Source organism: Camellia sinensis, chromosome 10 (genome assembly GCF_055761805.1).
Source record: "Camellia sinensis isolate YWXY chromosome 10, ASM5576180v1, whole genome shotgun sequence".
In the NCBI taxonomy this organism is placed as follows: Eukaryota; Viridiplantae; Streptophyta; class Magnoliopsida; order Ericales; family Theaceae; genus Camellia; species Camellia sinensis.
The window spans coordinates 174,492,900-174,517,758 of NC_138970.1; the positions used below are offsets into that span (position 1 = coordinate 174,492,900).

Consider the following 24,859-nt stretch of genomic DNA (forward strand, 5'->3'; position numbering starts at 1 on the left):
TCATCGGCAAATTACATCCATAGTCCTTATATTTTGATTCTTATGTCATTTTAGTCCCTATAATTCTAGTTGGCTTGATTCTAACCATAAATTTATAAATTTGTCTCAATTTTGTCTGATTGATTACAATTGTTAGCATTTTTTTATAGAAAATACGAAAATGAGCAGCATGTGTCATACTTTTAGGTGGCAAAATTAACTATTTTATCAATTAGATCAAATTGACACGAAATCTGAAATTAAGGATCAAAATTAAAACGATTAAAAATATAGGGATCAAAATGACATAAGAGACAAAACATAGAGACTATCGATGTAATTTTCCCATAAATCATTTTATTGGAGTATTTTTTAACTCTTCTCATATTTGCGTTACAATCTTTTCATTAAGTTACTCAAATATGACTGCATTTTTAGCTTGTTAAAAGTATATGTAAGAAACAAATCAAGTTTTTATATATTTTAAAGGGTAAATTACAGCGGTAGTCCCTGTACTTTGCATTTTTTTTATTTTGGTCTCTATTGTTTTAATTTACTCAATTTTACTCCTTAATTTTATGAATTGTGTCATATTAGTCCAATAAATAACGGCGGCTAAGTTTGATGGACGGGAAATCAAATGATGTTTCAATTTGGTCCCTGTAATGTGTCAATTTGGTCACTGTTGTTTTGATTTTCATATAAACTATAGGGACCAAATTGACACATCCTATAAACTACCGGAACCAAATTGAAAGATCATTTGATTTTTCGTTCATCAAACTTAACCGCCGTTATTTATTGGACTAATATGACACAATCTGTAAAATTAAGGGACAAAATTGATCAAATTGAAACAAAGGGGACCAAAATGAAAAAACCGGGTAAACTACAGGAACCATTTACATAATTTATCCTATTTTAAAATTTGTTAAATTTTCAAACTAAATTTGAACTAGTCTTATTTGGCTCAATTCACTTTTATGCACTATAAAAAATCAAATTACTAAAGTTTGGCTCGTTAAAACTCCTTTGAGATTGCCTCAAAAGATAAACAAAGCAAACTTAAATAAATTTTAGAGCAAATTTCATTTTATTCCCTTGTAATTTGGGCCATGTGCAATTTACCTCATAACATTTAGAAATTATTACATAGCTCACATGTGATTTGTAAATTAAAATGCATATTACCTTCTGTTAAACTTACTACACTACTTGACTATGTAAACACAGCCTTAGAGCATCTTCAACCTGTATGCCAAATCCTACATGGCACACCAACAATCAAATTTGACCTTAAATTTTCGCTCAATCCATATGTCAACATGACATGCTCCTTAGCTCATGTCAAATTTTTAATTATAGTATTTTTTTATAAATAAAATAATATTTTCCTTTATCTTTTAATAATAAAATACTCCCCCGTCTCAAAATATTAGTCTCTTATTCCATTTTTTTATTGTCTAAAAATATTAGTCCCTCTTCAAAAATCAAGTACAAAAATAGTATAAATTTCCTATTTTGCCCTTCTTTTAAATTAATAAATAATATAAAAAGTACAATTATGACATTGATATCCTCAAAAAATGTACTACCAAAAGGATAATTTTAGAAAATCAACTTTTTTTCAAATACAATAATTATACTATCAAAAAAAAGTTGAATTTCCCAAAAGAAATCATTATTTTGGGACTGAAAGAGTAGTAAAATTTGGCATACAGGTTGAAGTGTTTTAAGAGATGTCAAATTCACATATGCCAATTTTCTTTGTGTCAAAAGTAAGCAAACAAAAAAAAAATCAAATTAAATAAAAAGACAAAAGAAACAACCAAACAAGCCCTTCAGATTAATATAATACTTAGAAGCAATACATTACATCCAATGCAAAGTACTCAACATGGGAAGGTTCCCTTTTTTCTTGTCCCTCCTACCCTTTCTCTCTCTTACAGTCATCTTCCTCAGCACCACCATAACACCACCAAACCCCGCGGCGGCGTTTCCACTCTCCACTGATTCACGGTGGATCGTCGATGAAACAGGGCGGCGCGTGAAGCTCTCATGTGTGAGTTGGGCTTCGCATCTCGAGGCCGTGGTGGCAGAGGGACTTAGCAAACAACCCATTGATTCAATCTCAAAGAAGATTGTGTCAATGGGATTCAACTGTGTTAGGCTCACTTGGCCTCTTTTCTTGGCAATCAATGATTCATTGGCTAGCACAACTGTTAGACACTCTTTTATGAACCTTGGATTGATTGATTCCATTGCTGGTTTTCAAGCCAAAAACCCTTCTATCATTGATCTCAGCCTTATTAATGCTTACCAGGTAATTTTCTTTTCATTTCTTTTCTGGGAAAATTTTATGTATTATCTACATGTGGGAAGTTGGGGTGGGAATCAAATGAGAAAGAGAGCATGAAAGATGACTTTGTTGCCTGCTAGGTATTGACCCACTATTGTACCATGAATAGCAATAAAATAATATATTTTATACAGAAGTAATTTATTTATTTTGGTTTCATATTTTTGAAATCTGTTTTCAATTTTTTTTTTTTTTGGAAAATAGAAATTAATTAGATGAAACGAAATAATCAAAAGAAATTCTCCAAATTTTTAAAAATTATTTCTACTAGTCAAAAAAATAATAAAGCTATGTGAAAATGATGTGTATTTTTTATTTATTTTTATTTTTTATATTATATTAATTTTTTTATTTTTTTAGAAAATTGATTCTAAATATCAAACCAAGTAGAGCCTCCAGAAGCCCTATCAAAAGAGAAATGTATTAGGTAGTTGTTATGTGACCTTATCAATTGATGTTTCTAACGGATAAAAAATTACAAAATACACCGTGAGTTATTTAATACTCCCAAAAGATCTTAATACATGTCAAATAATTAATATTATATATGATATTTTGAGACTATAAAATAATTATATTAAAAAAAATGGTGAGTGATAAGGTCAAGTTAAAAAAAGGTAATAAATATGCATGGAAAAATGCTATTTATTATGAATTTTTATCTTGAAAATTACTTTAACGCTGAGTTTGGTTTATTGATTTGGTTAGAAATTTGAAAATAAAAAATAAATAAATAAATGAAATGTAACTATATTTTATTCATATTTCATCTATCTCTATTTTTCTTTCTTTTTTTAAATTTTTACCCAAATCAATAAACCAAACACAATTATAAAGTGATATATACGGTGTAGATTTAAAATTCATGATTGTGATTTATAAATTTATTTTTCTATATAATTCAGTATTGCATGATTGAATACATGCTTGATGTGAAATTTCCAACTTTTGGACATTAACCTTCTTGTTGGATGTGGTTATGATTAAATCATACATGTCATTGGATAATTAATTGAAAGCACAAATAGTTCATAAATTTATTAATAGAAGGGACTTATAAAAGTATAATAAATATCAGTACCGATAGAAGAATATTCAAATTGATTTTAATAAGTCAAAAGTTGTTTGCCTGTTTGTTTGTTAATACTAAGTTGTGGAAATTGGCATTGTCATGATGGATAACCTTTAAGTTACGACAAAAATTATGGTGAGTCATGACAATGACATTTAAATTATAATATAGTAATAATCACTATGCTTCCACGCTACTGGACTGTTTTTCTTATCTTATTTTATTTTACAATTATGTGTTTGAAGTACTTTTCGCGTATTTTAATTAATTTTGAGAAATCAATCTCACCGTTTACTTATATGAATTTCATTTAAAATCAGGATGAATATCTTGTATGGACATAACCTTAAAAAGCTTATTACTAAATTATCAATAATTTTTAATAGTTTGACTTAATTTTTATCAAATCTTATTGAAAATAAGTCATAATAAAATCATATCTAAAAATAATTTTTTTTGACAATTTTTTACATATCATTAAAAATTAATAATTAGTGACTTTTTTTGTCGCGATTTTTTATAAATTGTCACTAAAACTTACAATTAGTGACATTTTTCTGTGAAAATATTACAAATTGTTGCTGAAAGTTAAAAATTAGTGACTTTTTTTTAACCTGACGCCAAAACTTATAATTAATGACATTTTTTGTGACAATTTTCAAACTGTCACTGAAAATTAATAATTATTGACTTTTTTTAATAGTGTTTGATAAAAATTATTATTAATTATCATAAGACCTATTAAATAATAACTCCATCTATTAGGACCTATACATAAATCCCTCATTTTATTATTGTATATTGTGAATAATTTTAAGAGTAGATGACACTAATCACTTTTAATGTTTAGAAAATACAAATAAATTTCATAAATTCAATATAATTATATTAATTTTTTAAAACTTTTAATTCATATACTTACACCTATTTTAGAAACATCAAATTTTAGCTAAAAAATAACAAAAATGCTAGAGGCCCCAAAAATTCTACCAAAAGTTTTACCATGTGAGACATTTGGTAAAACTTTTGGTAGAATTTTTGGGACCTCTAGCATTACTCAAAAAATAATTACAAATTACAAAAAAGTCAACTCTTCTTCTTTTATTTTTTTCACATCTTTTTATTGAAAGTCAAAAAGTCATTAAAAAAAGTCAATTTCCAATACAATCCTTAGGCCTTGTTTGGGAAGGGGCTAATATAGTCAAAAAGTCAAAAAATTACTATAAATTGTTATATTGCTCTGTTTACTTTTCTTCACATTTTCGTAAGATGTCAAAAAATCAACTAAAATAGTAAATGTCCAAACGAGCCGTTAGTTTCATTTTCATTAGAATTTCGTTAGTCATATAAACACAAAAATAATATTGCCATCTCTTTTACACTTAAATATATATTTTATTTTATTTATCTTCGCATCGTTACTTCATTTGCATTAGTTTCAATTTATTTAACTTTATTAAAAGATAATTCAATATAATTATGTTTGTCACGACCCAAACCCGGTACCCAAAAGCTCGGCGTCGTGACAAGATAAAAATAAAATAATTCAAATAAATTTTATAGTCGCAGCGCAAGCGGATAAATTAAATAAAATAATTGGGTACCAAATGTTTATTTAAAAGAAAATAAAACATAGTCATTTGGACTTTATTATATTACAAGAGTTCAAAACAAAACAAATAGAAATAAAAAAAAGATTTAAAAAAAAACAACACAGCGATTCATTTTCCATCTTGATCCCGCTAAATCTCGTCACCTAAATGGGGTAACAACTATAAGCACATAGCAGAGTGAGACATATTATACTGTGAGTGTAGGGGCACAAAATAGCCATAAATAGTTTTTTAAGCTAAAACATTAACATAATTTGAGTTGTTTTTTAAGCTAAAACATTAACATAATTTGAGTTGAATACACAAATTAATTAGGTGGCAAACACTGAAATAAATAATTATAACCATGGTACAGAACAGAACAGTGGTCACTAAAGTGACAATCAGAATAGGGGTCAATGGATCCATGACAAACACCGGACCACAAAGTGGTCAAACAGGGGCCAATGATTATTTAAGTCCCCAAGACATGGGACTCTCGTAGTGGTACTTACAGAAAATAATTGTTTATAAGATCATTGCCAAATAATCTCTAAAATTTAAACAAACATATCCATGAGTTTTAATTTAAGCAAATAGAGTTCAGAAAATAATCCACGTAATTGAAATATTATCCTAACCATAAAACATAACTTATATCAAATAAATTATGATAACTCAAAATATTCATAAAACATATTATACTAACATAAGACATGTAAAAAATATATTATACTAACTCAACATATAATAAAACTCACTTTTAATATAAATTTATCCCTATTTCCCGTGCTCCAAAGCCTCACTGCTACGCTCTCCTTACGCTCCTTTACTTCGTCTTTTGCTCCTGATTCTACTTCACTTCTGATTCTTGCTACAGCATCAACTTCTCATTTATACATCTCTTAAAGTGAGGCCCAAGGCCCAAGGCCCAAGTAAAGCCAACGCACATGTGGAGAATTCCTCTCTTTGCCACCTGTTCTTCACTCCTCAAGTTTAACTCTTTCTTGACACCTGTTTCGCCCCTTTGCTTCATCTCCCTGAATTCAGCAAGGGCCAAGTAGCCCCTTGGCCTACACCGAAATTTACTCCTTTTTTTTTAATATTTATTTATTATGTTATTTCAATTTTAAAAATCATAATTTCTAAAGTTACGTATAATTATAAATTAGGTTTACGTCTAAAAACCTCACTACCGAATTATAAAATATCACTTATCACTTACTAAAATATTTAATGTGTGGTGCCTCGCAAACAATTTAATTGATAACTTCCCAATTTCCTATTTATTTATTTATTATTATTATTATTGATTTATTTATTTATTTTTGAGTTCTGTTTATTGAAATTTTAAAAGAAAAATTTGGGTGTCACATTTCTCCTCTCCTTAAAAGAAGTTTGTCCCCAAACTTGACGTTACTTGGTTTTCGAAGAGGTGTGGGTATTTGGCCCAAATTTGGCTTTCAATTTCCCAAGTTGCTTCTTCAACACGATGGTTTCTCCATAAGACTCTTACCATAAGACTTTTACGAGAGGTATAGTCTTATTTCGGAGGACCTGTTCACGGTGATCAAGAATCTGTACAGGTTGCTCTTCATAGGAGAGGTCTTCTTGAATTTCTAGGTTCTCATGATCGACAACATGCTCTGGACCTTGAAGATATCGACGAAGCATCGAAACGTGAAACACATTATGCACATTGGACAGTTTGGGTGGAAGCGCAATGCGATATGCCACAGAACCAATCCTTTCAAGTATCTCGAATGGGCCGATGTAACATGGGTTTAACTTTCCTCGCTTTCCAAATCGGATAACTCCTCTCGTTGGTGAGATCTTTAGGAACACATGATCGCCCACTTGAAATTCTAAGTCTCGTCTCCGTGTATCTGCATAGCTTTTTCTAGCGACTCTCGTTGCTGGATGAGTTGGATTTTATCGCTTGTTATTTGCACAATCTCGGGGCCTAATAATTTTCCGTCTCCGACTTCCGTCCAACACAGAGGTGATCGACATCTCCTTCCATATAGTGCCTCGTACGGTGCCATTCCAATACTTGTATGTTAGCTATTATTATACGCGAACTCCACCAAAGGTAGATGATCATCCCAGTTACCTTTGAGGTCTAACACACACAAACGTAACATATCTTCCAAAGTCTAGATCGTCCTTTCAGATTGCCCATCAGTTTGAGGGTGATAAGCCGTGCTAAACTTCAGAGTGGTTCCCAAAGCTTCTTGCAATTTGTTCTAGAAATGAGACACGAAGCGGGGTCTCTATCGGATACGATTGAAACTGGGGTACCGTATAAGAAAATGATTTCCTTAATGTATAGAGTGGCGAACTTAGAAAGAGAGTACATGATTCTGATTGGTAGAAAATGCGCCGACTTTGTCAATCGATCCACGATAACCCATATTGCATCATTCTTCAAGATTGATTGCGGTAGCCCGACCATGAAGTCCATAGTAATGTGTTTCCACTTCCATTCAGGAATAGGGAGTGGTTGCAACATTCCTACAGGTCTCTGATGTTCTGCTTTAACTTGTTGACAACGCAGGCATTTGGAGACATGGCTTGCTGTGTCTTTCTTCATTCCTGTCCACCAGAAGTGTTCTTTCAGATCGTTATACATCTTCGTATTGCCAGGATGGATCGCAACCTCGAGCTATGAGCTTCTATCAATATCTTTTTCTTGAGTTCTGGAAGGTCAGGTACGCAAATTCGATTTCGAAATTTTAGCATCCCATTGCTTATTGTGAAGTCAGGATCGGGCGTGCTTCCTTGTTCCTCGTACTTTTTCTTCACAAGTTTATCTTCACATTGGCGGATTCTAATTTCTTCAATCAACTCGAGTTCCACGACTATGTTGGCGAGCAGTCCATGGATCTTGCAGGGAATAAGGGTACATGCCAAACTTTTGGTTGTTTTTCGACTTAATGCGTCTGCTACTACGTTAGCTTTGTCGGGATGGTGATAGATCTCTATATCGTAGTCCTTCATAAATTCTAGCCATCGTCGTTGCCTCATATTCAATTCCTTCTGTGTAAACAGCTATTTGAGACTCTTGTGATCAATGTAAATATCACAGGTTGCACCGTAGAGATAATGACGCCAGATCTTGAGGGCGACGATCACCGCAACCAACTCTAGATCATGAGTTGGGTAGTTCCTTTCGTGAGTCTTTAGTTAGCGGGAGGCATAAGCAATGACCTTCCTATTTTGCATAAGAACGCAACCCAACCCATTGTATGAGGCATCGCTATAAATTACAAATCCTTCTGCTTCTACGGGGAGTGCTAGTACAGGGGCTGTCACGAGTCTGTTCTTTAATTCTTGGAAGCAACATTCCTGCTTGTCCGTCCATTCAAAGGGCATGTTCTCCTGAGTTAGTTGAGTCAAGGGTGAAGCTATCTTCAAGAAACCTTGCACAAAGCGCCGGTAATAGCTGGCTAGGCCTAAGAAGCTTCGAATCTCAGACACGTTAATAGGTCGCAGCCACTCCACGATTGCTGCAACCTTTTAGGGATCAACTGAGATGCCATTTTTGTTAATGACGTGACCGAGGAAGTGTACACTAGTGATCCAGAATTCGCATTTCTTCAACTTGGCATAAAGCTTGTGATCACGTAATGTTTGTAGAACTCTTCGCAAGTGGTGCTCATGATCTTCTGGCGATTTGGAGTATATAAGAATGTCGTCAATGAAGACAATGACGAACTCATCGAGATAAGGTTTGAATACTCGATTCATGAGGTCCATGAAGGCCGCTGGAGCATTTGTGACGCCAAATGGCATGACGAGAAACTCGTAGTGCCCATAACGAGTTCTAAAGGCAGTCTTTTCGATGCTTTCTGTTTTGACTTTTAGTTGATGGTAACCAGAACGCAAGTCAATTTTTGAGAATGCTTGGGCGCATTGCAGTTGATCAAACAAGTCGTCAATTCGTGGTAGAGGGTATCGATTCTTGATGGTGACTTTGTTCAGCTCCCGGTAATCAATGCATAGCCTCATTGTACTATCCTTTTTCTTTACAAACAGTACCGGAGCTCCCTATGGTGAGGTATTTGGTCGGATGAAGTCTTTGTCCAGTAGTTCTTGGAGTTGGGTTTTTAGTTCTTCCAATTCTGTCATAGACATGCGATAAGGGGTCTTTGAGATTGGTTGTGCACCAGGTTGGGTTTCAATGGTGAATTCAATTTCTCGGTCAATTGGGGTACTGGGCAGGTCTTCAGGAAATACATCCGGGAATTCTCGAACCACAGGGATTACATCAAGTGTGGAGGTCTCTTGTTGAGTATCGATCACATAATAGATACAACTACAACAACCCTTTCTTAGCAGTCGTTGGACTATCATGAAGGATATGATACATGGAGGAGAAGAGGTTCCAGTTCCTTCGAAAACAAGTTCGAGTTGGTTTGGTGACTGAAGGAAGACCTTTTTGGCTTTACAATCGATAGAGGCATGGTGGGCAGCTAACCAATCCATTCCTAAGATCACATCAAAGGTACTAATGCAGAGGGGAATCAAATTTGCATGTAAGGTTTCACCTTTTAAGGATATAGTACAAGATTTGTACACATTAGTACTAAGGGCAGAATTACCAGAAGAAAAAGACACAGATAATGCATATCCTAAGGGTTCGGATGTTGATGCCAACTTGGTAGCAAAGTGCGGTGTAACAAAAGAATGAGTTGAGCCAGAGTCAAAGAGAACATAGGCTAAGTGACCACAAACAGAAAGTGTACCTGACACGACGTTTTCTGTAATTTTTGGGTTTCTAGGTACTAAGGCAAAAGCTCTTCCTTGGCGTTTTTGGTCCTTTCTCACTTCTCCAAGTACTGTGGGTTTTCGGACTAGTTCAAAGGGGTGGACGAGCTTTGGACAATTTCTCAGCAAATGGCTAACTTGGCGATATCTAAAGCATGCTTCCGTATCTCGACGGCACTGTCCCCAATGAGTCCTTCCACAGGTAGTACAAGCTGAAATGGTGTCACCTCTGGGATTTGTAGGACCTTGATTGCTTGAACTGGTTGAATTGGTTGTGCTTGTATTTACTTTCTTGGGAGGTGCGACACCGGGTCTTCTGTTATCTCTTTCCCAAAATCGCTTCCTCTGGCTTGGTTTCCCGGAACGCAAGGTTTTAATCCCTTTTTCCGCAATGTATGCTCGATCTACCACCTCCGCATAGGTTGGTAGTTTCAAAACCTCCAGCCTGTCTTTAATTTCAGGATCCAATCCTGCTTCAAATTTTCTGGTTTTTCGAGCTTCGGTGGGGATGACGTATGTCGCGAATCGGGCCAGTTGCGTGAACTTGCTCTCGTATTCGGCCACTGTCATGGTTCCTTGCCTTAGATGTATGAATTCTGACGCCTTTTATTCCCGTAGCGAATCTGGAAAGTATTTTTTATAGAATACCTCCAAGAATCTGGCCCAAGTCATAATATCTTCTTTTTCTAGGGTAAGTAGCCACCATTCTTGTGCATCGTCCTTGAAGGTGAATGTGGCGAAAGTCACCTTCTGTCTTTCTGCGCAAGGTAGCACGTGGAAAATTTTCTCCATCTCTCTAACCCAAGCTTCTGCCACCAGTGGGTTTGTGCTGCCGGTAAATATGGTAGGTTTTAAGTCCTGGAACTGTTTTATAGTAGTCGGCTATTCTCGTCGTTTAGGCACTCCGCTGTTAACGTTGGTTTGTAGGGCTCGCAGAAAACTAGTAACTGCTCTTTCCATGATTTGCTCCATTGGGTCTGTACCACTGGCCGACGATTTGGTTCCATTTCCATCATTAGCCATCACTACAAGGTGAAAACTGTTAGTGGGCTTCCCTTTTTGTTGTTGTTGTTGTTGTTGTTGTTGTTGTTGTTTTTTTTTTTTTTTTTTTTTTTTTTTTTTTTTAAATCAATTATTATTGCAATATTATATCTATGATTCATAACGATCCCATAACAACATATATATCCAATACATACATTATTTACATAATACCAGTTTTACTTATATAAGGAAAAGATACCAGTACGACATACTTAGATGACAGTCAGTGTTAGTATCTAATCCTACTGATACAAAATTGAATTAGGCTAATCACCATCAAGACACAAAAGGATCATCTAGAAGGGGCCGTTAGGCCACCACCATGAAAACTGACTCCGGAAAACTGGCCTATGAAATAACCCCGCAAACTCACTCTGCATGAGGGATTCAAACTCCCACCCACGGTGCTCTATCCCAAAACAACTCCATGAGATTGGCCATTTCTTACAACACAGGAAAACTTAGCCTAGACATTATAACATGGTTTACTTGTGTTAGACATATTACCTAATATCAAATAACACAAGGTTAATAAATTTTCTTTTGAATATATTATACATATATATATATATATATATATATTTTTTTAATTCAAATAATGTGAAAATTATACGGAAAAATTTAAAAACTTAACACTATTTTTTTTGTTTTAACAAAAAAAATCATTGCTCTGATACCACTTTTGTCACGATCCAAACCCGGTACCCAAAGGCTCGGCGTCGTAACAAGATAAAAATAAAATAATTCAAATAAATTTTATAGTCGTAGCGCAAGCGGATAAATTAAATAAAATAATTGGGTACCAAATGCTTATTTAAAAGGGAACAAAATATAGTCATTTGAACTTTATTATATTACAAGAGTTCAAAACAAAACAGATAGAAATAAAAAAAAGATTTTAAAAAAAACAACACAGCGATTCATTTTTCATCTTGATCCCGCTAAATCTCGTCACCTGAAAGGGGTAACAGCTATAAGCACATAGCAAAATGAGACATATTATACTGTGAGTGTAGGGGCACAAAATAGCCATGAATAGTTAGTTAAGATAAAACATTAACATAATTTGAGTTGAATACACAAATTAATTAGGTGGCAAACATTGAAATAAATAACTATAACCACGGTACAGAACAGGACAGAACAGGGTTCACTAAAGTGACAATCAGAACAGGGGTCAATGGATCCATGACAAACACGGGACCACAAAGTAGTCAAACAGGGGCCAATGGTTATTTAAGTCTCTCAAGGCATGGGACTCCCGTGGTGGTACTTACAGAAAATAATTGTTTATAAGATCATTGCCAAATAATCTCTAAAATTTAAACAAACATATCTATGGATTTTAATTTAAGCAAATAGAGTTCAGAAAATAATTCACGTAATTGAAACATTATCCTAACCATAAAACATAATTTATATCAAATAAATTGTGATAATTTAAAACATTCATAAAATATATTATGATAACTTAAGATATATAAAAAATATATTATAATAACTCAAAATATAATAAAACTTACTTTTCATATAAATTTATCCCTATTTTCCGTGCTGCAAAGCCTCACTGCTACGCTCTCCTTACACTACTTTACCTCGTCTTTTGCTCCTGATTCTACTTCACTTCTGATTCTTGCTACAGCACCGACTTCTCATTTATACATCTCTTAAAGTGAGGCCCAAGTAAAGCCCAAGTAAAGTCAACGCACATGTGGAGAATTCCGCTCTTTGCCACCTGTTCTTCACTCCTCAAGTTTAACTCTTTCTTTCGCCCCTTTCCTTCATCTCCCTGAATTCACCAAGGCCCAAGTTGCCCCTTGGCCTACACCGAAATTTACTCCTTTTTTTGTATTTTTAATATTTATTTATTATGTTATTCCAATTTTAAAAATCATAATTTCTAAAATTACGTATAATTATAAGTTAGGTTCACGTGTAAAAACCTCACTACCAAATTATAAAATATCACTTACCACTTACTAAAATATTTAATGTGTGGTGCCTCGCAAACAATTTAATTGATAACTTCCCAATTTCCTATTTATTTATTTATTATTATTATTATTGATTTATTTATTTATTTTTGAGTTCTATTTATTAAAATTTTAAAAGAAAAGTTCAGGGGTCACAATGTTAAAGCTATAGAACTTACTGTATTGTTTTTAAACCTCAAAGGGGATTAGTATAATTTATCTTAATTTTATTTGTGTTAATGCTATATTTTAACATATTATTTTGCCCAAATGTTGTATTTTGACGTATTTTAAGTATCTAGAAATTAGAGCAGGAAAATAACCCAAAAAGTAAGGAAATGGTTGGGGCTTGAAGGGTGAAATGTGAGATTCATTTATAGATTAAATTTATATTACGTTTATATTTTTGGATAAAATTTTTAAATTTATAATAATATTATTATGAAATATTTTTTATTGAAGAGTGTATGAATTGTGAATATATTAGGCCGTGGTGTCAAACCTTGGGAAGAATAATGTAATGGTGATATTGGACAATCACATAAGCAAGCCTGGTTGGTGTTGCAGCAAATTCGACGGTAGTGGATTCTTTGGTGACCAGTACTTCAATCCTGACCTTTGGATCAAAGGCCTGACCATGATGGCCACTTTGTTTAAGGGCACCACAAATGTTGTTGGGATGAGCTTGAGGAATGAACTTCGTGGCCCCAAACAGAATGTCAATGATTGGTACAGGTAATTAATAATATTGTTCTATTATTACAAAAAAAATAAATTAAAAAACTATTGATTAATCTCCTGAGTATCATATAACATTATTTATATGGTATTTCAATAAAATAAATAATCACGAAATATAATAGGTTATTCTCAAGTCATATTCATAATTTTTTTGCTATGTCACTAGTATAGAGTACTATATGGAGAATGCCATATCTATATGATATTCTAAAACTATCGAGTAATTATTTTAAAAAATCTGTCAATTGAACAAAATTGTACTTGTTACCTAATAAATCATCAACATTACATATTCAAAAAAAATTGAGAATTTAAAATGGGTACATCATATTAATTCTAGGTGCAAGTCTAGAACACAAAATCAACCATAAAAAAAAATTTTGATCATACACAATGCTTAATTTAACTTGTAAATAATCTATATCAAACATGCTAGGTACATGCAAAAAGGAGCAGAAGCAGTTCATTCAATAAACCCAGATGTTCTTGTCATTCTCTCTGGATTGACTTTCGACAAAGATTTATCCTTTCTCATCAAACGTCCGGTAAGCCTATCATTCACCGGAAAGCTAGTATTCGAGGTGCATTGGTACGGGTTTTCTGATGGATTGCCATGGAAAAGGGGCAACCCAAACCACGTTTGTGGGCGAGCCATGCATCAATTTATGAGGAAGGCGGGGTTTGTGTTGGAGCAAGGGTACCCCTTGTTTCTGAGTGAGTTTGGGGTAGACCTAAGGGGTACAGATGTCATTGACAATAGGTACCTAAATTGTTTGTTGGGTGTGGCAGCTGAGCTTGACTTTGACTGGGCTTTGTGGACTCTTGCTGGGAGTTATTATTTGAAAGAAGGGGTGAGTGGGTTCGACGAGGTTTATGGGTTGTTCAATTGGAATTGGTCTGAGGCTAGGAATTCAAGCTTCTTGGACAGGATCTCTGGCATCCAATTACCCTTTCAAGGTATTGAATTCATGACTTTTTTAGAAATATATATATTATTTTTGGAGCACCACAATGTTATGTGTATGTAGTGTTCTTGACTGATAGAATATGAGATAGATAGACTGACTTTGTCTTCACCTAGTTGATCAAGGTGGATTGAGTTGGCTCCACGCATAATGCTCTTATTAATTTGAGAGTATCACATGGGCATGTTAAGTTGGTATTTCAAAAATACTTCATAAAAAATAACAAATTTCGTAAGTCTAAGAAGCCTTCGCTTATTTGACAAACTCGACAAACTCATTGCCTACTAAAGAACTTAGGTTAAGTCCAAGAAGTCAAAAAGCTAGAAATGTGACAAATAATTTTTTCTGGAAACTAATTTTTTAATATCATTTATTGTTTTTCCCCAAGTTAGATTTATGCGCATCCCTTACAAACATATACCAACTTTAATTTGAGAGCTTGGAATTGAATATCATCTACATATTTATTTTTTGTTAACGCGTATCATTCGAGTACATATTAAGAAACTTAAATGATTATATATTATATGTGTGGGTGAAAATCTGACCACACTGCCCGCCTAGTAATCAGCTGGAGAGCACCGGCAGAATAGATGGTTTCAGCAAACCTGTAACAGAAAGAAAAGGCTTCGGCGGTGGCTCTTCCACCTGGGGACACTCCGACAATCAAGTCAGTATATCTCTCAAAGATAAATCAAGTACTAAACTCACAAGCTTAAGCATAAAACTGTGTACCTTAGACCCACAGGGGTGCCTCTCTTTTATAGTTTACTCAATCCAAGTTCCACTAGAAGTCTGACTTTTATGGACTCCAATTCAATACTGACTTTGGATTCTTCAAGAGATAAAGATAAACTCCCTAAGAGCTTTATCCTTATCTTAGCAAAGTCTTCTCTTTTCTCTAGGACTCTTGCCCCTTATCCATTTATCCGCTTATCTCAGATTCCGATATCTTCGGAGATCACCTCGGCCTTGTCGAGGTAACCTCGGCATGACTACCAGGATATATGGCACCTCGGCTGACACGTCGGCGTCACCATGCCACGTGTTGGTATTCAAAAAATACATCCCCACAACTGCCCCATAGGTTCTATTACCTCAGCATTCTGAGGTGATGGAACCTATAACTGTATTTTCTTCTATTACCTCGGCGTAAGAACTCTTCGGCCGAGATTATCAAGCCGATATGTCTTGTTTTCAAGAACAAGAACTCGAATGAACTTTCCCACGCGCATGAGCTGTCATGCATCACTTCTTAACCGTTTCTCTTACGCGTCTTTACCTTATTGGTCCGTGCCTGCGACGCGCTTATTAGCCGTCTTAATCTGTCTGTGCCGTCTGACGCATATGTTCCTCCAGGCGCAATAAATGCCCTGTTTTGCCGCCGTTTCAAGTTTTTGATAAAACTTTACTTTCTTTCTTCGTTTCTTTACTTTTGCACTTGATTTTCTGGCTTTCTCTCTCTCTTAAACTTTTTCAAATCCGCCATTACTCTAGCTTTAAGCTCTGCAACCGTCTTCATTCTTCCATTTCAGCGAAGCTTTCGCCGTTCCGTCGTGTCTGCAACCGTTGCCTTACCTCGACAACTTTCATTCCGGCTTCATTTGTTCTGGTAAGCCTCTGTTCCTCTCATTCCCAATTTCTTTTATGTGTTTTTGTTTACTTATTGCCATTATTGCTCTGTTCAAACCTTTGATTTGCTGAACTATTCATCTGGATGCGTCTATTCCATGATTTCACTCATATTTTGAACATTTGCATTGTTTCAACACTTTTCTTGCCACTTTTCTTGACCTTTTACTTCTGTATGTCTTTCGCTTCTGAGAACCATACCTCTGTTCTTTGATTCTGAAACGTCGTTCTTTGTTTCTTGTTTTCCAGATTTCTGCCTTTAAATTTTGCTTTCAATCTTTGCCTTCATAGATTTAGGTTTGGGTTTTGTTTATAGAACCTTCAATTTTTAGGGAAAACTGAAACAATCCTTACCAGTATATACCTAGGGTTTTGCCGAGGTCCCGATAACCCCTTAAGAGCACCTTCTTTCTGAAACCTAGCCTTCTGTCTTTAGGCCGACGTTATGGGTATGTGGAGACATAGGGTTAATACCCCGACCAAACTTGAGTACTTTAGGCAGGAGTTCTCTATTCCTGCCGATGTCCACCTGAGACTAGCTGAAGATAATGACTCTATTATGCCCACAAATGATTCAATGCCCTTTCCCATAGTAGCTTTTCAAGAAGCTGCAGAGGTCCAAACCAAAGTTGCCCCTGGTGCTCTTGCCGGTGCCCTGAAATAGGGTTGATTTCATATTTGATCCAGGATTTTATGGATAGGGATTCGGAACACCGTCGTCACTGCCTGTTTACCCTTCAATTCTGTTTCTTGTTTGGTCGGCCCATTGTTACCTCGGCCTCGCTTCGGCGAGCCGTTTCCCTTCTCTTGCTTCATCTCTTTGTTTCCCGACGTATCTTCCTCGGCTCTGGCGTACTTCTCGATTCTCGCCATGAGTTCCTTTATGCTTTTTGGCAATTGTTTTGCCAAAGACTTCCGTAGTGGGCAGTCATCTTTCAGGCCGTTCTTGAAAGACACGACCGCCACTTCTTGGTTGCATTCGGGTATTCGATTGAACACCTTGTAGTACCTCTTCGCGTAGGGCCTAAGGCCTTCCTCCTTGGTGATTCTTAAAGCCATCAGGGCGTCGACCCTCAAGGGCTGTAGTTTGTTCGTTACAAACCTGGCCACAAACATCTCGGCCAGGCCTTCCCATGTCTTTACGCTTCCCTTCGGTAGTTTATGGAACCAATCGGATGCAATTTCCCCAAATGATGAGGGAAATACTTTGCAGAGCAACGGCTCGTTCCCACTATATAATGCCATTGAATTCAGGTATAGTCCGACATGAAAATTGGGATCTGACTTACCATCATAAATTTGGAACCTCGGCATACTGAATCTCTTTGGTGCTTCAAATTTGTCCAGTTCCATCGAGAATGGTGTTCTCGGCTTAACTGGGGAAGTCACCTCGGCTTCAACATTCTGCTGCCTCCTTTTGAGGTAATCCCTCAAGTCTTCTTTACTCCTACCTAGAGCTCGGCTATCTCTGGACTTCAATCTTTTTGGCATACTACTTTCGGTCTCGTGGTGGGTCTGTAGACGTCCCCCGAACGCCCCGGGAGGGTTTAGGTCCCGTTCTGTTCATTTGGGGTCACTACAGCTCGGACTCTCAAAATGTCACGGTTCTAAGTCTGAACCAAAGAGTCCAAATCCGGCAAATCGTTTTGAGAAAACAGATTTTTGAAAGAAGTGCCAAACATGGACTGCTTTGCCAGATACAGAGTCGCCACCTAAATATTTTATTTTGGGAAATTTAGGAAACCTTGACTCGGTGCCAAAAGGCCACATGTCCGTCATCACCAAAGTTGCCTCGGCTCGGGAACTTGGGTACGATTGGGGAAGGTCACTTCGTGAGCACCCCCGCTCGCCCGGTCATAGACCGACCTCTACTAACCATGATATCGATTTTTGAAAACATTGCGAGTTCTTATTCCGGTTTATTAGCCTAGGTTACTATGTGATGCTCACAGCATATAAATATAGACCGGGTCGCCCGAATTGGAACAAAACATTTCATGCTTATTTTTGAAAATGGTTTGCTACCCGCAGGTAGGCTTGAAACATTTTGATGATTCATTCCAATTCAGATAACCCAACCTTCACCCACAGGCATTCAAGCAGATATATCAGATAAGCACATAGCCTCATGGTAAGCATGCTATCATGGCATTCATTCACACGCATGCGAGGATGCTAAAGCATAAAGCTTATCGAGTACTCCAAGCCAAAAACAGAAACTACATTAGAAATCATGCATGATCCTAAGTATACAAAAATGCTTAATGTAACACATGCAAAATGCAACTATAGTAGGCTCGGCTATTCTAAGATGGCATATGAAATGCTACAACTAACATGTATTCAATCTTTGAAATTGAAAGCACAATGCAGTTAGTATGATGCGTCGAGCCCGGTGCATGCAATACAGATGAATGAATGCAAACATGCTGTCATACTGTATGCCAATTTAAATATGCCCTAATCTAACCATCGTAAGCGGATAAATAAAAGGGAGAAAGACGTGGGGTTGGAAGACATACATCACACTCACGCACACTTATTACAGTTGTGCCCTCACTCGGAGGGTCCGAATAAATAATACAGTCCAAATATTACAGTCCCCAAAAAAAAAGAATATTACAGTCCAAAATATTACAGAATTCTAATTAATTAATGAATTAACTAGAAAGCAAATAAACTGGCGTGCAAGCCAGGGACTGTCTTGCTTCTGGTGGATGATGCATGTCCGGGTTGTCTTGCGCGGAAATCTACCGGAATGCCCCAATTAGCCTCTGTTTACACTTGTTCTTGAAATGCGTGCCAATCCCCAAAAAGTTGCTGATCCCTGATTTTGCTGCAACAGAGAGCAGGAAAGGGGCATAGCAATGTATTTGCACAGATATATGCATGCCTCGATCCTTGTGCCACCAATCACGCATACCGAGGCATGATGGCCGAGGAATCAAAATGCACAACTCAATATAGGATGAATGCACATGAAACTACAGCTAAAACCTAACTCCATCATGGATAATCCGGAGTGTCGGTGACTGGGGGAATTGAGACACATTCCGTCACTCGGAGTACGAAATGTACCTCGTTTCCCGTGCCCGGGCTAACTCCTATTCCGGACGCGATGCAATATGCATGATATGCATGAAATGCAACTAAGATATAATCCTAACATACAGAATGCTATGGAAATGAGATGCCTCGAAATATGTGCACGCGGGCACGCAAACCGAGAAAATGACGGAATGTTGAAAATGAGGTGCCTCGAAATGCGTGCACATGGGCACGCAAACCGAGGCGATGATATGTGCAATGAAAATGAGATGCCTCGAAATATGTGCATGCGGGCACGCAAACCGAGGCGATGATAAATGTAATGAAAATGAGATGTCTCGAAGTGCGTGCACGCAGGCACGCAAACCGAGGCGATGACAGGTGCGATGAAAATGAGATGCCTCGAAGTACGTGCACACGGGCACACAAACCGAGGCGATGATAAATGATATGAAAATGAGATGCCTCGAAGTGCGTGCACACTGGCACGCAAACCGAGGCGATGATAACTACAATGAAAATGAGATACCTCGAAGTACGTGCACACGGGCACGCAAACCGAGGCGATGATAAATGCACTGAAAATGATAAATGGGCTTATACCAACATGAGTGAGCCTCAGCCACACTCACATCAGATGCCGTCGGATAAAAAAGAAGTGCCTCGAAATGCGTGCACACGGGCACGCAAACCGAGGCGATGCTAAAATGACATGGAACATGGCAAAAATGATATGCAAGCACACTAACAGAATTTCAGCAACAAAATATGGGGAAAAACAGTCCCGAAATGTAGCGAAATGATACCGAATGCACGAAATTGTCCCGAAATGCAACATTAAGCACCCGAAATGGCCTATAGCCATGCCAAACATGCACAATATGGACATGCAATGCAAAGACAGAAGCTAGGCAGTCCCAAAATATGCACTTTCACAGTTATAAACATGGCCAAACAGCAAGCATAGATAAGGGAAACATAGCATGCAAGAATAGGGGCCAAAAGAGAGGTAATGAAGCAAGTGGTATAAGAAAAACTCAAACTGAAAAATTTCCTTCTATAACATTGAAGATGAACCAAAAAAATGAATATTTACAGTGTATGGCAGACCTCAAATCAGTATACAAACATGCTAAAAATGTGATGCAAAACAAGGCTCAAAAGGTGCTATAACATGAAGTATATAAAATAATCACCAAACAAAAAAAAAGTATGAATGAAACATGAATTATAGGCCAAAATAAGACCACTTTCAGTTCGGACCAAGGTCCAAAAACAGAAGCAAAGAGGGCTACTAATTCATGCAAAAAATGGGGCCAAATAGGGGATATAACTACAAGTGACATATGGAAACACTAAACAATGTTGAGCCCTTCTCCAATGTTGGAGAGGGGATCAAAATATGCCTCATATCAGTTTACAACATGCTCGAAAATAAATTTCTCATGGGTCAAAAATAGCATGCAAAACTATGACATACAAGATGATCAATGAAGCAAGTGTATTATGGAGGGCTCAAACAGGGTTGAGCCCTTAATGAGAAGTGAAGATGAGCTCAAAATATGGCCCTTTTCAGTTAGGGCCGAAGCTTGAAACCAAAAAGAGATGAGGTTTAGAAATAGATCAAAGGAAAGGGTCAAAAGGATCAAAGTGTAACTTACCCTTGAAGATCCAAGCTTTTGTTGCTTCTTGGGTTGATTTGCAACTTCTTTAGCCTTCAAGAATCCCTCCTAGCTGCTGGAAATGAGATGGTGGTGGTAGAGCTTGGTGGTGTAGAAGGAATGAAGGTTAAGAAGTTAGGGTTTTTTGGAGATTTGAGAGCTATAACAATGGAGTTTAGGGTTGAGCCTTGGAGAGGAAATTTTCTAACCCTAAAGAAGAAGACCCTCAGCTGGTTATATGGTCAAGAAAGGGGTGTAAAAGGGGGGTCAAATGGAGAGGAAAACTCTCTCCCAAAATATCCCCCGGATACAGAAAATATCTGGGGGATATTGCCCCACAGCTGGAAGGGGCACAGTGAGGAGAGCACGGCCGGCCGCTCACTTTTGCTGGAGGTGGCCGGCCGGCCACACCCCCTAGCCGGCCGGCTAGGGGTCAAAAGGGTCAACCATATTTTCTGGCCGGCCAGGTATTGGGGAGGTAGCCCTATGTGTGTACAACACAACCATGTAATTGAAATTCCAAGAAAGTGGGCCCAAGGGGTTCAACAATGGCTCGGAAAGAGGGGGTCAAAAGGGTCAAGTTGACTTACTGGCCGGCCATGAACTTTTAGGGGCCTCTCAGGTGTGTACATCACAGATATGTGGTTCAAAGTTCGAGAAAAAAGGTCCAAGGGGTTCAACATTAGCCCGGAAGAAAGGGGTCAAAAGGGTCAGGTGACCTTAATGGCCGGCCACCAACTTTTAGTGGCCTCCCAGATGTGTAGATCACAGATATGTGGTTGAAAGTTGGCAACGCTAGCTCTAAGGTATTCAACATTAGCCCGGAAGTGCGAAAAACGGGCGCCGGGAGGCTCAGGAGGAGAAATAACTGGCTGCTGCAACAATTGCTGGCCTCCCACCCTTTAGTGACCTTCCCTGTGATAAAACAGAGGTACCTGCCAAAAATGAGCGAAAACCGTTGCAAAACGAATGTTCCGGAGCCAAAACACGCAGTTCGGGGTCCCGGAAATGGGCTGTTAAGCACCGAAAATGGTATTTGACCCCGAAGTGGGTTTCTCAGCCCCCAGTGTCCCTCAAAATGGATGAAATAGGATGTATGCCAAAAATCAGAGCAAAAGGAGATGGTTAAGCGGTCCCGAACCGAGGCACACGGCCTGACGGCTCCGAAAACCGGGAACTGGACTCCGAAATGGGCAAAATGGCCTACGGCCACCAAATGTAGCCTACGGACATTGAGAGATGGTCTACGAGACCTCTCCCTCCCTTCAGAAAAAGAAACAGAGAAAACCGAGTCTGGTTCGCAAACCGAGACAAGGCACAGAAAAGGGTTCGGAAGTCCGGAGGCAGGGCTTACGGCCGCGACTCTGAAACTTCTGAATGAGCACATTATGCAACATCACCAAGCGCTCAATCGGCGACGTCTGAGTCTTAAGGTCGGTCAAAAATGGGGTGTCTACAGGTCCGTTTTGATCTTTCTCCATGGGTTGTGTCGAAGCAGAGTGTTTACCCTTGAACATGCCGATGTTCTTTGGGCCCTGGATCCTTCATGTGATGTGTCCTTCGGGACTCTTCTCGTCTCGGCTCCTCTCGTCTGCCTTCCCTGGAAGGTCGGTGAGAGTGCCGTCCGCTCCTGGTGTGCTGAGAGACTTCGGGGATTGTTGTTCTTCCTCCCTTCTGGGCATTGGTTGCTGGCATCGGTGTGTCCTGTAGCGGGTATGGTGGCTGCATGACATTATTTTGCATCATGAAGTTGACGACCGACTGTAGGTCCGCCAACTTGTTTGCCAAGTCTTTTACTTCCTCATCCCTCCATAGGCACCTATCCCTCCATACCTGAAGGTTATCTTCGTTATAGTACTTGCCTTGGTCTGTCTTCTTTGAAGTGTTGCCCTCCTGGCCGACGTCTTTCTCGACGTGGCCTTGGTCATGAGTTTCTGCATTGTGGTTGTCTCCTTCAACATCGAGGCCAATTGGTCTGCCACTCCCAGTAGGAGTGTCGCCCCCAATGTTTTCTCTCTGTCCGTCACTGGCCATCTATTCTTCTAAGTTTCCCATAGACGGCGCCAAATTGTGTGGGTGAAAATCTGACCACACTACCCGCCTAGTAATCAGCTGGAGAGCACCGGCAGAATAGATGGCTTCAACAAACCTGTAACAGAAAGAAAAGGCTCCGGCGGTGGCTCTTCCACCTGGGGACACTCCGACGATCAAGTCAGTATATCTCTCAAAGATAAATCAAGTACTAAACTCACAAGCTTAAGCATAAAACTGCGTACCTTAGACCCACGGGGGTGCCTCTCTTTTATAGTTTACTCAATCCAAGTCCCACTAGAAGTCTGATTCTATGGACTCCAATTCAATACTGACTTTGGACTCTTCAAGAGATAAAGATAAACTCCCTAAGAGCTTTATCCTTATCTTAGCAAAGTCTTCTCTTTTCTCTAGGACTTTTGCCCCTTATCCATTTATCCGCTTATCTCGGATTCCGATATTTTCGGAGATCACCTCGGCCTTGCCGAGGTAACCTCGGCATAACTACCAGGATACGTGGCACCTCGGCTGACACGTGGGCGTCACCATGTCACGTGTTGGTATTCAAAAAATACATCCCACCATTATATATAAAAATGAGTACAATAAAATATTGTACACTTTTTAAAAATCTCTTAACATTTAAATTGAATACTTGAGCTTTTTCGAGTGAATAAATACTGGAGTTGTATTAACACAAAATGTTGCATTTTGTACTTTCTGAAAATGCCCTTCTGTAACTACAAGGGAAAATTTTAACTGTTAAATTCAATCATATTACAGATTTGTAACTGCCTATATATAAATGGTTTTGTTTATGCTCTGTTTGGCATGCAGGGCCAATAGAACAACCAGGCCAACCAGGAGCCAAACAACACAAAGTAATTTTCCACCCATTAACTGGTCAGTGTCTCCAAAGAAAATCACTGCTGGAGCCACTGACTCTAGGTCCATGCACAGACTCTGAGGCTTGGATTTACAACACACAGCAAAAGACAATAACCATAAAAGGAACTTATTTCTGTTTACAAGCAGACGGGCTAAACAAACCAGTCAAGCTTGGTGTGATTTGCAGTGGCTCAACTTCAAAATGGGAGCCCATCTCAGACTCTAATATGCACCTCTCATCCAAGCTTGCCCGCCACGGCGCCCGCGTGTGCTTGGATGTGGACCTCAATAGCAATACTATCGTCACGAATACTTGTAAATGCTTAAAAATACGTCACAAGTGCGACCCGGCAAGTCAGTGGTTCAAAATTGTTAATAGTACTAGAAGTTTGAATGTGACCACGCCTTTCCTTCGATTCAACTCAGTGTTAGATTTCTTCAGAAAGAACATGCTTGGGAGTCTCGTAGTTTTAGCATGAGATAGAGAAGATAGTGATGTATTTATACATATGGAAGAAATATGTGAAAAGAACAAGAGTATTGTTATTCAGCCTCAAAAGTTAGACCTACTTTTTAGACCCAGTGATGTGTCAAGATGATGATTGGTTGACACATCTGGTTGACACATCACTAGGTCTAAAAAATAGGTTTAAAAAGTAGACTTGTATATCATTTTTTTAAGAACAAACATATAAGAAGTCATTTAGGCTGTATTTAAATCATGAATTTAACTAAAGATTTGAGAAGACAAAAAAAAAAAAAAATAGTTGAAATGTGAATGAAATGTAATATTATTTTACTCAACTTTTCACTTCTTTTTTTTTTCCTTTTTCTGTTTTCTTTCTTTTTCTAAATCGTTACCCAAATTCATCATCTAAATACAGCCTTATTAAAGAAGTTTAATGAAGTTCCATATACTGTTTTAGTTTGTTTAAGCAATAAAATCATTTTATTGTGGTCTTTCTTTGATCTTCTAATATTTGCTTCGCAATGAGTTTCAACTAGAGTTGTAAGACAAATCAAACTACTTGAGCTCACTCATATTTGGCTTGTTAAAAACGTGTTTAAGTTTCCATACATTTTAAAACTTATTAAGTTTTTAAA

At 37.6% G+C, this 24,859-nt stretch overlaps 1 protein-coding gene across 1 annotated transcript; it reads left to right on the forward strand.

Annotated features, from left to right (window-relative positions):
- Positions 1-1,794: 1,794 nt before the first annotated feature.
- LOC114259425 (glycosyl hydrolase 5 family protein) lies at positions 1,795-24,715 on the forward strand. The gene is made up of 4 exons (XM_082892856.1): positions 1,795-2,302; positions 13,277-13,524; positions 13,967-14,487; positions 23,705-24,715. The coding sequence occupies exons 1-4, from the start codon at positions 1,877-1,879 to the stop codon at positions 24,232-24,234; spliced, it is 1,725 nt and encodes a 574-aa protein (XP_082748982.1). The 5' UTR covers positions 1,795-1,876; the 3' UTR covers positions 24,235-24,715.
- The last annotated feature ends 144 nt before the right edge of the window (positions 24,716-24,859 follow it).

Excerpts from the sequence above, each read along its gene's own strand:
- LOC114259425 (XM_082892856.1), top strand. The coding sequence starts at position 1,877 with ATGGGAAGGTTCCCTTTTTTCTTGTCCCTCCTACCCTTTCTCTCTCTT. Across the intron at positions 2,303-13,276 it reads GCCTTATTAATGCTTACCAG|GCCGTGGTGTCAAACCTTGG; the intron begins GTAATTTTCTTT and ends TGAATATATTAG. Across the intron at positions 13,525-13,966 it reads AATGTCAATGATTGGTACAG|GTACATGCAAAAAGGAGCAG; the intron begins GTAATTAATAAT and ends CAAACATGCTAG.